Below are 14,866 nucleotides of genomic sequence, written 5' to 3' on the forward strand. Positions count from 1 at the left end.
AAGCAGACCCCTGACAATTGATAACGTTAACATATTTTGAAACAGAATTGACGTCATCAAAATATACAATATGTACATAAAGTACAAATCAATATCTATTATATCTGAAAGCTTTATCAAAATCGATCGGATCGTTTTTTTGAGAAATCCCGTGCAAACACTTTTACAGTCAGGAATTTGAATCTACATTATCTGAGGTTGCTTTCACATAAGATGCAGTATTTCAAGGCCAATGGTTTTTAGAAAAAGATTTTTAACAGATTTTACTCTTTACATTCTTTTGTAAATTTTGCCCCCCCCGACACGTTGTTGCCTTACCTTACCCCCGGGGATCAAGATTTGAACAAACTTGAATCTACTGCTTCCACACTAGTTGCTAGTTTCGGCTTTCCTGGCTGATACGTTTTCGAGAAGTAGATTTTTAAATATTTACACTATATATTCATATATAAAAGCTATACCACCCACTGTGGCCCCACCCTACTGGGGGTCATGATTTTCACAAGTTTGAATTAACACTACCTTCCACAAAAGTTACGGCTTTCCTGGCTAATTGGTTTTTGAGAAGAATATTTTTGAAAATGTCTTAAAATTTTTCAATAATTCCTAATTATCTTTCCTTGAAAAAAGAGGTGGTCGTTAATTTTTACATCTTTGAAGCCTAAATTCTATATTAAAGCCTTCATATTTGATCATCTTTGCGCCTCGGGAAAAAGACTAGTCGGAATTGGATTTACAAGTATAGCTAGCCTGTGTAAATAGAAATGTTTATTATAGAGATATAATGGGAATACTATTCAAGAGGGTGGCTAAAACCTTGGATCCCATATTTGATCCTTCATATTTGGTTAGGGTGACGCCCCGGGAAAAACCAATCAACCCTGAAAAGGAATTGGGTTTACATAATCATTATTGCATAGTTAGCCAAGTAAATCTAACAAATGACATATAATACATTAACTGTTGTATTAAAATACTATTCAAAAAGCTGGCTTACACTTTGCGGTAATTCTTTAAGCCCCAGGATTTGTCCTCTTAAGACAATTCAAAACACAATAAGAAGAAAAGTATGAAAATAGGTAATACCTTAATAAGAAACCTAAAAAAGCAATAAGGTCTTCTGTTGAAGAAGGAAAACCTAAATAGTAAAAAAGTACTAAAACAATAGGTTTTCCGTTGAATATTGAATACCTTAATGATTATCAGTCCGTAAAGTTGTGGATGAAGTAAGGCATATATTGAATGCCAGGACTGCATCATTAGAGCATTATTTTTTGTTATTTTATATCCCCTGATTATTAATACTAACAAAGCATTGCAAGAACTCTTCGGTGTTCATTGGTCTGGTGGTGCAATAATGTTTCTGATTGGGTCGATACGTCTGTTCGAAGAGTGGTAATATAGGCAAGCAGTAAGCGGTCGGAAATTAAAGTTTATCAGTTACTCCACAGTGGCTCTGGTGACGATGGTCTAAAAATGCTCCTTAAATCATATCTATTTGCGTTGCTTTTTAGCCTGGCGAGATCATCCTCCGAGATTTATGGCAAGTATCTGTCAGGTTTTACATTCGCGAGTCTTGATAAAATGGGTAAAAAGATGTGTGTCAGGGAGTGTCAATCTTACCCCGGGCGATGTAAGTCTGTGAACTATAACCGGGTACATCTTAGTTGTGATTTGAACACAGAGAGTGCCACGGACAAACCGGAAGCTATCTTAGACAGAGAGGGGAGTACCTACATAGAGATCTTAACGTCTGGGGTAAGAAAATGCATATTACAACATAATAGAAAAATTTACTTCTAAATACAAAAGTAATTAAACTGCAAATTAATCATAAATAAATACACTATTGTCAGTGGGTTTTTTTATCGTCATTGTACTGCATCACAATGTATCTTTTCAGAATTATCAATCAAATCATAAAAATCATCAAAGTATAGTAAATGACCATATCCCACAATTAGCATTTCCCTCATTTATTCCAGATGTCTGCTTGTAAAATTGCGTCAATGTTGTAAATTACAGGGATCTTTTTCTAAAAAAAAAAAAAGCCGAATTCTAGGCGTTAGGTTAGTCGGGAATAAATCAGTGGCCCATTTCTTAAAAAAGCCTACGTTCAGGCGTAAGCTTTGTCCGGATTAAGTCAAAGACAAAACCCAAAAACCAGGCTAAGTTGCCGGAAACTTACTTGGTACTAAATTTTGGTTTAAATCTACGTCTGCCAATGGGTAGGTGTAAGTCCTAAGTATGTACACAAAAAAGGCTGGTGTTTTCTTTCTAAGGCAAGATAAACAGAGAATTTTAATTTTGGATTAATCTTACGTGTTATTAAGGAAAACATCCACATTTATGGAAGTATTTGTTCATGTACGCATAACTTAAAAATTCATCTTTTGTTCGATAACTGTTCTTATTTCAAGATAAAATAAAATCGATTTGACAAATAATGGCCTTAACTCATTAAACGTATGTAATACACATTACTACTCGTTAATGAAAACCTAAAGTATGAAAGCCATAAAACCTAAAGAATTAAAGATAGGTATACCCCGATAAATGATATAAACACAATAATTAAAAAGATGCTATGATTCTAAATTATACACGTATTCCACAATATGGTAGATTTATATAAGTACGGATAGATTATTGATTTTTAAATCAATACCCAATAAGCATAGACTAAATTTTCGTTAAAGGGGCATGGTCACGATTTTGGTCCAAAATTACCTTACTGAAGCATTGTAAACATTACAATCGAAAAAATAATTTTTGACCAAAATCGTGGCCATGCCCCTTTAAAAAGCCTCTTAACATTGTTCATTGAAGCCTATATTTATCTTTACATCATTTGAAGAAGTACCACATGTATAGTTTAGACGATGTCTGAGATCAATGTAATGTTTTTAAACAAATTTGAACTCACTTTTAATGAAACTGATTTCAAAACAGTCAAATACTCCTTCAATACGGATCAACTTCATAACATTTACAGTAGTAGTTTGTGCTTGTGTTTTGTTGTATGTTCCTTATCGTTATCATTTACAATTCCTGAACTATGTATTCTCACTCTCTTTTTTTACTCATAGTTTCTTTACAAAACCGTATGAAAGTTACATGTTCTTCGTAATGTTTATGAACTTGCATTTATGCGCAATGCATTTTAATTTCTTAAAAATATATTTTACAATGCAGGGTCTGTATCATTTTTATTAACAAGGGTTTGTCAAGGTTGTTGATGATTTGTAAAACATCACGTACAAGTCGCCTTCAATTTTCAGAAATAAAATCAAAAAAAAATCAAAGTACTGAAGCACTGACGGGAGTTGATTTTATTTATTATCATTTATTTTAAAATCAATTTATCTTGCATGGCGATTAGTTTCTAGTTTGTATTAGAATTAACTTTTTTATAATATTAATTTTTATACTTATTCGACAAGAATTTCGAGAAACCCCATATGAATCGTGTTGTGTAATATTAAAAGATAGATTTCAACTACTAGTATGTATTAGTTATCGAAACAATTCTAAAAACTGTATGGATCCAAGCACTATTGATATCGAACTCTAGTCTCGTTTAATTACACGCTCGACTGTCTCCGTTAATATTCGACAAGCAAGAGAGCCCCTTCTCTGCTTGTCGCAGATTTACGGAGACAGCCGAGCGTCTGGTTGAACGAGACTATATTAACTCTGGCGTACGAATACATGAGACTACAAAAATATCTAAATTGTTCGTAGTATATAAAATTTTACTATTTTCAAAGTGTTTATAGATAAGTTTCTTTGAAAAACAATGCTTCAGCATACATAACATCGAATTTTTTTCTGTTATTTTCAAGATCTTAGTCTTGTCAGCGGTGATGATTTGTGCTTAGGTCAAGGGCGTCGGAACAGGGGCGGCGAGCGCCGCCCAATAATTTTGTAAAATAAAAAAAAAATTGAAATAAAATTCTGTAACGGCGTTCTGTGTTTATTGGAGCGGCGATCATAACGGCGATCCGTGTTCAATGGAGCGGCGAAGTGTGAACTCTATTGTTTACAAAAGCAAAATCGGGGTACAGTTACATGTTCCAGGTGCGCGTTGACAATTAACAGGGCATTAATTAGATAGTTTCAGCATTAAAGAAATATCGATGTTCTCCTGCTTTGATGATTGCAAGATGAAAGTAATTAAACAATTATCGGAGAAAATTACAATGAGCATTTGAATTAGTGCATAGTACTAAAAAAAGATAACTTCTCTATATTTTCAACAATTAATTATAATTGTCAATAACATGTAATTTCAAATTATGCATTCTTATTTCAAAAATGGAGAGATTAACATGTACGAGGGTTGTTCGGAAATTATTGAGATAACTCAAATATTTTCTTTTCTAATTGACGAATTTTGGTGAAAATTGGCAAAGACACCGACGAAACGCCAACAAATAATAAAACAAAGTAATAACACTGTGCCGGATAATTATGCCAGTGCCAAGGTGGCATTTTTGCACCCGCTTATGCTGCATATATCGAAATATTCAAAAATGCCATATGATAGACCATTGCTTAAAGAGTAAACAACCAACTTTGTTATCAGTGTATCTCACCTATCAGGTAAGATATTTACCTTTCAAAAATAAATTCCTGTAGGAAAATAATTTTTCCCATAGGAAAATCAATTTTCCTATAGGAAATTTGAAATTTCCTATCGGAATACAACAACTTCCTATAGGAATTTCAAATTCGATAGGATTTTATAAAATCCGATAGGAAAACTTTATATCCTATAGGAAAACTACATGTCTGAATCAAATTCCTACAGGAATTACCATTCTCCTATAGGAAATATAATTCCTACAGGACTTTTAAAAAATCCTATAGGATTGTCAATATTTCCTGTAGGAGAGTCTATTCTCCTATGGGAATTATCATTTTCCGATGGGATATTAATTTTTAAAGGTAAATATATCACCTGTCAGGTGAAACACACTAAAAACAAAAGTAATTATATACTCTCTATACAATGGTCTATCATTTGGTATGCATGGATTTTTCCGAAACTGCATCTTAAGCGGGTGCAAAAATGCCACCTTGGCACTGGCATAATTATCCGGCACAGTGTTTAATATTAAAAGAATATCAAATATTTTGTTTACGACGGTAGATAAACAAGTCGGTGATCGGAGTACCCGGCGCAGCCATGAACTCCGAGATTTAACAACTTAAACATCTACACTATAAGTGTCCGTAGAATTACAGTAAATGATAAAAGAACTCAGATTAAATATGTTCATTTTGCTATTCTTTGCGACTAACTTTTGATGAAGTTTCACTGATGTTCGAGTTGAAATACGGATATGGTACACATATATTTACCAAACAATAGAAATCTGACAACGACTTTACATTGAATTTTGACGTCAAGGCGGCGCATTGTAAACCGTCAAACTGGTGGAAGTCTTAAAAGAAGACCTTTTAAAGCCAGGCAATTGCTTAAAAAAACTATACGATGATAGAGCGTCAGTTCATCATATTTTTTTCACTGATTGTTTAACTAGAATTAGGCCAAAGGGATTAATTATCAAGTACTTTTGACACACAAACTGTTGTCAACAGGTCTAAAATATATAAAAAATGACTGCAGGAGACATTCACAGTAATTAGACTTTCGGGTAAAAATAACTCGATTTTTCCCTTAAAAAAACAAGAATGAGAGAAAATGTAAATGATGACATCTGAAATGAAAACAAAAGATGAGAAATAAAGAATAATTCTTATTTCCGTTCGTTTGTAAGGTGTTTAAAACACAGGAGCAATAAGAAGCGTTAAAATGACGTTGCGAAAAGTTTGCGGTTGCGTCGGGTCACTGGACGAAGGCACGTTGGTCAGCTTACCAGGAATGATCTATTCATGCCATGGACAAGAAACTTTTCACATTGATAATCTCTATCCTGATTTACGTTTTGGTGAAATTTCAAGAATTTATCTTTTTTACTAAAAGAATAAGAGAAAATGTCTCAATAATTACCGAACAACCCTCGTATTAATCAACCTGTCCATTTTAAGTTTCCTAAGCGTTCATTCGGCAAGAAAAATCCAGAACTACGTTCTTTTAACCCTTCGTGGTTCAACTCCTACCCATGTTTACATTATGACGAGGTAACTATCTCACACATTGCATTGACAATCATCATTTTCAGTTATAACAATCTTGTAATCAATTATTTTTTTGGAATATTACACAACATATTTTATTTACAAAACCGATAGCGCTTGACGCAATATTAAGCAAAACATTTTCATTTTTCATTCAATAGCTTAATAATAAGTTCTCTTTATTTTAGGCAAACGATCTGGCTTTCTGTTTCACTTGCATGGCTGCAGCAAAGGAAGGGAAAATATTCTGTCAACTGGATTCTGCAACTGGAAAGATGCTACCTCAAAGTTCCAAAACATCAAGACTCCGACTGTCACAAAGAGGCCGTGGAAAGAAAGTTGAAACTTCCTACAGAAACCAAGGACATCGGTGAAGTTCTCTCAGCCGCCCACTCAGAGGAGAAAACCCCCAACAGACAGCAAATGTTGACCATCCTACGCAACATTAGATTTCGTGCTAGACAGGGACTACCAATCCGTGGCCATGACGATAACCAGAGCAACTTCATCCAACTCGGTTGACCGTGAGAGCTCTCAGCCTGAACAGTGTTTTAGAAATTTACTCCGTCCTTCAGTCCCTGTGGGATACATGCTCTGAATGCACTAAGGATTCTGAAATTCTCGAACTATAGGTGTTAAGACCCAGATGCAAAGTTTTGACTTCCTCTTTGGTGTGTCCCTTGGATACGAAATTCTACGCCACACAGACAATCTCAGCCGAACCCTGCAGAAGAAGGACCTCTCAGCTGCAGAAGGTCAACACATTACAGAGCTCTCCTTGACAACTCTCAGTGAAATGCGTAACGAAGACTCTTTTGACACATTCTGGGAATCACTAAACAATAAACTAGATGATTTGGACGTCAGTGAACCAAAACTCCCCCGACGCAGGAAGATGCCAAAGCAATTTGAAACCGGGAACGCTCCTCCAGAGTTTGGAACATCCGAGAAAGAACTATATAGACAGATGTACTATGAAGCTTTGGATCTTGTGATGAGTTGTGTGAAGGAGCGTTTTGAGCAGCCAGATTTCCGCGTCTACCGTCATCTAGAGGACGTGCTTCTAAAGTCTGTGCGTGGTGACAAGACATTCAAAGAAGACTTGAATTTCATCTTAGACTTCTACAAAGATGATTTAGACAAGACATCCCTTTCATCACAACTAGAGACTTTCACATCGTACGCTAGAAACAACCTGTGTGATCCATCATCAGTGTCTGTATCGGACTTGGTGAAGTCAGAGTGCCAGATGTCTCCAACTTCAAGATGTCTATTCTCTGAGATTGTGACTCTCTTGAGACTTGTACTAGTGATGCCAGCCACTAATGCCACAAGCGAGCGGACTTTCTCATCACTGCGCCGATTGAAGACGTACTTACGTTCTACAATGACCCAGGGGAGGCTGAATCACCTGCTTATTCTCCACATTCATCGGGATGCTACAGACGCTCTGGATCTTTGCGCTATCGGAAACGACTTTGTGTCCGCACGAGATTCAAGGAAATCCATTTTTGGAAGTTTTTAATGTGAATCTTAGACTGATAAGTTGAAGACATTAGTGCTTATATATGTAGTTGAATAGACATTTAGTGCTTATACATGCATGTAAACTTCTTTGATATTAATTTTGTGAGTTGTGTTATCTTAGTTAATTTTATTGTGATGAAACGACAATAAACAAACATCACATTCAACTTTGTTTTGTTTATTATAGGGCCATCATATAAACGGCAATATAATAAAATAATATGTTCTTAAAGTATACCTATTATTATATAAATTTCAAGTCAGATCCGGATACCGGATCGGGGATCAAATCCGCCGCCCCAATATGAAATACCTTCAGACGCCCCTGGCTTAGGTCCAAACACTGTTTCATATTCGGTTTGACAGAATAACTGCATAGGAGAGTTGATTAAAATCAACTCCCAAAAATTCATTTATCTTATTACTTCTAAGACTGATTAATCAATTGCGTTTGCATTTAAAATTGTTTATAATTCTTTTTCAATCGGTATAGTTTACTATCAATGATCTATGTGCATATGCATATGTGTTGTTGATATGTACTTATTAGTTTGAATTGAACTTTAATTACTTGAATTTATGTCAGTATTGCGTTTCAACATATTTAAGATGTATGTATATCAAGAGTTGCTTTTTATTTCAAAGTTGTTGACCTTCATAAAACAAAAGACGCCGTTTTAGCAGGTTTTATTCTACATTATTTACGAATTTAACTACGTTGCCCTACTTATTATATAAGCAATTTTATACCCCCCCCCAAAAAAAAAACCACCCACCAAAAGCAGATAGGAAAAAAGTAAGACGGAAATATTCCTGTTAAAATCACAAAGACATTAAAAAACTTACGGATGTTTTAGATGCATTTTCCTTTAAAATTTTAGAAACCCTTCATTCATAAATTTGTTGTCAAATATATAGGTATAGGGTACTTAGCTAATTGTTTTTTGTCTATTACAGACTAACTTCGATACCCAATAAAAAAATCAATCAATTCATTAAACCCAAAACAGTAGAAGGAATGGGGGAAACCCCGGCCTTAAAAGTTGGGTAATTCCTGTATATTTAATTGTAGACAAAATCTTTCAAAACTTTTATCATTTGAATAGCAGAAAATCACAAATTGTTTCCATGTCATTCTGCATCAGAGGATTAAACTTTTCATCCTAATAAAAACATAGGCAACTTTCATGTAGATATTATTTATAAAGTGGAATTTTTCGATTTCAGTAAGTTGCTGTTTAAATCATAGTTATATTCTATACGTAATTCAGTGATATATTTTACTTGAAATGGACATTGACTAACAACAAAACGCAATGACTTTAATTTTTCTATAGTCAACTTTACTTATGTAGCAATATACCTTCATCACCTGCATATGGTTTTTTTTATCTCTCAGTTAATTCGATACGCAAGTGCATGCTCTTCGTAAGAACAGTTTCTAAGGCGAGGCAAGCTACTGACAAACAAGTTGATAAAACAGGACTATCAACAGTCTCGTTTGAAGTCATCTTTTCGTAAGTTCTACGGTCCATACAACGACCTGTCAAATACAATCTTCTACTGGGTCGCATGCTGACTGACGTTTCTCATACTAATTGTTAGACCATAATTAATCACCTAATTGTCTACGGACTTTTCTGTTTTCCCCCGATTACGACAAGAGCACACGGCGGGTGTGACCGGTCAGCAGAGGATGCTCACTGCTTCTAAGCACCTGACCCTACGTCCAATGTAATGGAGGTCCGTGTTGGCTCAAGGTTTATATTTTGACTATAACGAACAAACCAAATCACCGACTTTACCTCGATTATGACATGCCGAATTGTGACAAGGAGCACACGGCGGGTTCGCAGAGGATTCTCACCCCCCCCCCCCCCCCCCCCGGCACCTGATCCTACCTCTATCTTTTTGGAGGTCTGTGTTGCTCTGATTTTGATTTGTATTTCGTTTCATGGATTTTTGAGATAGTTGACGGTTTGTTGTTGTCATTTTTTCATAATAAACAATATCGAGCCTTTTCTCAGCATCTAAAATATATATATATATATATATATATATATATATATATATATATATATATATATATATATATATATATATATATATATATATATATGAAAAGAAACTTATTCTGCACAGGTACGCGGGCATTTCTACTGTTTACTGTCCATGCATTCATAAATATTTTCAATTTCACAAATTTTGCAAATATTTGGGTTAATTTCTATGCATAATTTCATTCAATCATGCACAATGGTGCTTCAATGTCGTCTGCAATACATTCATTTGCCATATATTTGGTTTTTGCAAACTCTCACAATCTGTCTCTTCTATATAATCCGTATTTTCTCTAAAATTACATGCATAAGCGTATATGCACTTAATCTACTGTCATTAATATAAACTTTTCTGAACAACGTGAACTCTGCACATTTTGTGATATATGTAACTATGTCATGTGTATTTTCGAGTACTGAAAATGGATCCACCACATGTAATCATAGTATCAAAGCAAAACAAAAAAAACGAATCCGTACTCAGCGGTGATTTCTAAGTTCTTCGACATTTAAACCCTTCCTTACACCTCTTTCAGAAACAATTTAGACCCCACCAAATGTTGGCCTAACTTCGTTAGTCGGACTAACTTAAGTCCAAAATTAAGCCTTTTGAGAAACAGACCCTAGGAGTTCACTCTATAGCTAGTTCCTATCCTTCCTAAAATTTCTCTCTCTGACATATACCAGTTTTTATCCATAACTTCTCCATTTCAAAGCAATCTATTGTAACCAATAACTACTTGCTCGTTCCAGATTATCAAAATTTCCCTACTTTAAATACCCATATGCATAACCAATTCAACATAGAACTACCAATGCTCGATTATTTAAGATATTGTCAATATTAATTATCAATAGCAAGCGTTTTTATCAAAGATCTTATTATAACGATCTAACTTTTATCTTGAAAAATTATTTTCAGAAACACAAATAACAGAAATTAACTTGAAAGGATTAAAAACAATATATTTGCAAAAATGTTACTTACACACACATAAAAAATGAAACGATATATGCATGATTTTTTACGATTCTTATTTTAATTAGACGCACTAGACTCTTTGAAAAATTTATTGCAATTTTATTTCAGTTAAATTGAAATTCTAAGCTAGCTCTATGAAGTTATTACCTTAGATCACTGGACTGAAAGTTTCGATTTTTTGTGAATTGTTTTGTTGTTCTTCTTTTGAAAACAATTAAGATTATTTATGGTTGCAAAAAACCAATCATCTTGCTGTGAATTTTCTTGTTTTTTTTTTTTTTGGGGGGGGGGCTTCATTTGATTTATGACTTCATCTAAAACAAATTATTTACTTTTAAATCCATATATCCGAGAACTAATTAAGAGAAGTAATTGAAGGCACATTAATTTGTCTTCTATTTAAGAACCTTTGATTTTAGAACATTTCGCTCTGTGGAGACAATCAGTGCTCGGGCAAGGAAAAATGTGTCGTCACGAAGTCTGGATCATCCTGTTTATTCCAAGGTAGCGCTAGTTTCTTGAGAGAGAAAGAGAGAAAGAGAGAGAGAGAGAGAGAGAGAGAAGCAATGTATTTGACTATCAATTTTACGTAATTTTTCACTTAATTTAAGACTTAATTTTTTTCAAAAAGTCGTTGTAAAGTCTAAAAAAAATTATCGAATTTTAATTTTAATTTTTTAAAAACTTTATACTGTTTGTATTCATATAAAATAAATTTAGCTAAAATTAAAGAGATTACAATTTCGAGTTTTGATTTGAAAGTGAAAGTTATAAAATTTTTCTTATGTGATTATGTGTATGCGCCCAATGAATGACTCTCAAATTGCAATAGCCTAAGCACATGTATATAATTAACTGCTTTATATGACAGAATCTCATTTAATAACCTATATTAAATTGTTGTCTGCTTTATCAAATTTTTAAAATTAAAAAAAAAAAATTGGTAAAAAATTATTTTCAGGATGAATTTCATTAGACACAACCTACTCAGTATTAATTTTACATTTATACCTAGTTTATATAATAATTCTTATTCAAGAGACGATTTGTTGTTGTGTTACACTCCTTGTATCCTTACAAATGTGTTTCTTTGATTTTGTTTCTCAAATCTATTCGTATTTTATAATGCTTTAGAGTTTGCTATAAAATTGCAGAGAAAAATAAAGGTTGTTAAATCGTTGAATAGTAATGACAATAACATTTCCTTATCAGGTTGTAATATGCCGAGGGTAAAAAATGCCGAATTTAATGGCGGACAACTTATGTCTTGGGAGTCAATGCAGTGTAAGACAGGCTATAGGTACATGACGTCACTGACGTGCACAGAACGAGGCTTAGATAAAAACGCCACGGAGTTCAGATGTTGTAAGTATATACAGAATACACGATGTTGGTCAAGTTTTTTCCGATATATATCTATACAGCACCGTGAATAATATTGGGCATTTACAAATTAGTGTAAAGTGTTATTACAATTTATTGTAGACATAAGTATTAAAGTCGCAAACAATGAAATAAATCTCAAAAAGTCAATGGTTTATTATGAAGAACATGTGTACTATGTAGCTGGATTATCATCATTGACCTAGTTTATTGATGCATGCAAGTACTTTTCTTAACAAGTGTTAATAGATTCATTTCACGCTTGAAAAGGTTTGATGCTTTGAAACAAATTAAAGTTTGCAAAATTAATTTCTATTTTAGTTATAACGTAGTTACTTGTAATACTTTTAAAAAATTGTTTTAAAACAAAAGCATTATAACAGTTTATTGATGAAATTTAAAATAATTTCATTTTATTTTTCCTAGATAAGGAAGTTGACGGATGGACTTTGATCTATAGGGACCAGAGTGGGACAACATACTCTGACTATCTCTCGTTTATTTCTAACGGTAAGAGCGACGAAACAAACGAGAACGTAAATGACGAGTATTGTACCTCTATCATCAAGTCTCCACTCTGTACGACCAACTACCGAACATCGCTCATCGATCGGTGGCAGTCACTTGGTAACTTTAAAGTGAGTACTATATTTTGACCTTCTGAACCCGCACTAAACATCAATGTTTGTAGCAAAAAAATTGTTAATTACCTATGTACATTTATCCCATTTCATTTTATGGAAACAGGTAAACGTATCCTTGTACAAAAATGGGACAAAGGTGGCGGAAGTGGTGTTTAATGGGACGGGTACCAACCAAGAGAGCTGGTTCTCTCCCAGTAAGATCTTGTCCAGTTCATGGTCCGATGTCACCCTTAATCAAACGTACAATTTCTTCAGCCTTGAAGGACATGTTGGACCGTAAGATGTCCGTTATACTGACTCCTCCTTATACGATAACGTTAAAAAAATGTTTTTCACGAAGTATCTTTTCTTTATGCACAAGCAGTTATGTAGGTTTCGATTGTGTATTAAGGAGTACCAAACATTTGTTTGGTATACGAAGGTAATATAGCGTCACCTCAGTAGTATCTAAAATGATGCTTAAATAATGGCTTTAAAATAAAGATTCTAAAATCAAAACAAAACGTCGAAAAAGAACGAATAAGACATGATTTGGTCTTGGAAACTGTTAAAAATGTTTTTCTGTGCCTTTATGCAGTAAGCGAAGATTTAGAAATTGAAATGTATTTACTTCATTTAAATTGTAAAAACATCTTAATTAGAAAAGTTTTTTTCCTGAACGATACATTTTTATAAAAAACGTTTTTCTTTAAAGGAACATGGCCACGATTTGGGTTAAATTGTATTATTCTGTTTTTACCATTTACAATAATTTTGAGATGTATTTCTAATAATCAAATGAAATTTGAGAGTCAGTAAAAGAGTGATAAGCAAGATACAGGGCTCACAACTCTTTGTCATGTAAACAAAACTCGTGCCTTGTATTTGTTTGCATAGGTTCATACATAAGTAAAATTTTATTCAAGCTGATTTTTTTTTTTTTATTTATTAAGGAAGGTGTCTTTTCTGGTTTTCGACATTTGATTAATTGTTCATTAAATCAAGATGAAAGGACATTAAAATAATATATTTTTCTTTTCTTTTTACTATCATACAATTTGACGTAGAAAAAGTAATTAATGTTTAGAATCTAACAAGGACTATATTTTTGGCGAAATATCGGCGTAGGAAAATATCACATGTTGTTAAGCAATTCAGAAATGCTGCAGATTAATGGTCTTTTTAGCATTTTAACAGTAACATTAATGTTGGATTTTTTTTTTTACTAATCTAAACTAAGGATATTATACTTGAGTTTAAGAATATGTTTTTTAACTATGATTTGCGTATCAAATTCCATTTCTACAAGATTTTTAAAGAGCACATTTTATACATTCATTTGTGTGAAAAAATCACTAAAATGAATTTTCGTCTCTTTTGAAATGGTCAATATATAAGTTTTTCTGTCAATTTATATCTTCATATAAAGTCTTCATAATACGTAAAAATCAGAAATATTTTAATATTGGAACAATAAAAAAACAATCAAAAGTTCTTCAAAATTTAAGAAAATTAGAGGAAATGCGGGCTAAGCAAAAACATTTCAGTATAAATATGTATTCCAATTAAGAAGGATAAGCTGATAGACGTTCTGATATTCCTTAATTTTATTGAAAAATATAATCTTCAAATCTTAAACAAATGTCTACATAACTTCAAAGAGCTACATTTATTGTTATCACTATTTAAGTTAAGGAAAAAGGTAGTGACCTTGACCTGACTTGTATGCGAAAACAAAAAAGTCAAATTTGATTAAACTGATAAAATCATCATTAAGTTTTTTACGAAAAAGTAGAAAATGTATTTTGGTTGCAAGTAACCCACTGTAAAGTTTAAAATTTGTTGTGAATAAATGCATAATATAAATATTTAATAAATCATGACCAGTAATGTCAATAAGACGTTTTATTTTTTAATTAAAAAAATATTTATGAAAATAAAAAACTTCTTTTGATAATTTTTTTCAAACCTATGGATAAAATTTTCTAAAGAAACGTATTCTATAGAAAGGAAATGTAAGGCAATCATTTTTCAAAAAAGAAATAGCAAAATTTTAGAGACATAGCAAATTTTCAAAATTGAACCACACCGGATCAAAATTTAACTGATCTCGACTTGAATGAGAGAAATTTTAAATATATAAC

General features: G+C 32.9%; 1 protein-coding gene across 2 annotated transcripts in view; it reads left to right on the top strand.

The window, feature by feature from the left end:
- Window positions 1-1,255: 1,255 nt before the first annotated feature.
- Window positions 1,256-14,866, top strand: part of LOC109620120 (uncharacterized) — a 35,388-nt gene continuing 21,777 nt past the window's right edge. The window contains exons 1-5 of one of the 2 annotated variants that reach the window (XM_020071804.3): window positions 1,264-1,758; window positions 11,136-11,220; window positions 11,929-12,081; window positions 12,526-12,737; window positions 12,847-13,019. In XM_020071804.3, the coding sequence (XP_019927363.3) occupies window positions 1,477-1,758; window positions 11,136-11,220; window positions 11,929-12,081; window positions 12,526-12,737; window positions 12,847-13,019 (905 nt within the window). In that variant the 5' untranslated portion in view covers window positions 1,264-1,476. Of the gene's footprint in view, window positions 1,759-11,135; window positions 11,221-11,928; window positions 12,082-12,525; window positions 12,738-12,846; window positions 13,020-14,866 lie in introns of both variants that reach the window. The other variant, XM_066069599.1, reaches the window with a different exon arrangement.

The sequence above is a fragment of the Magallana gigas genome, chromosome 8 (genome assembly GCF_963853765.1).
Source record: "Magallana gigas chromosome 8, xbMagGiga1.1, whole genome shotgun sequence".
Lineage (NCBI taxonomy): Eukaryota > Metazoa > Mollusca > Bivalvia > Ostreida > Ostreidae > Magallana > Magallana gigas.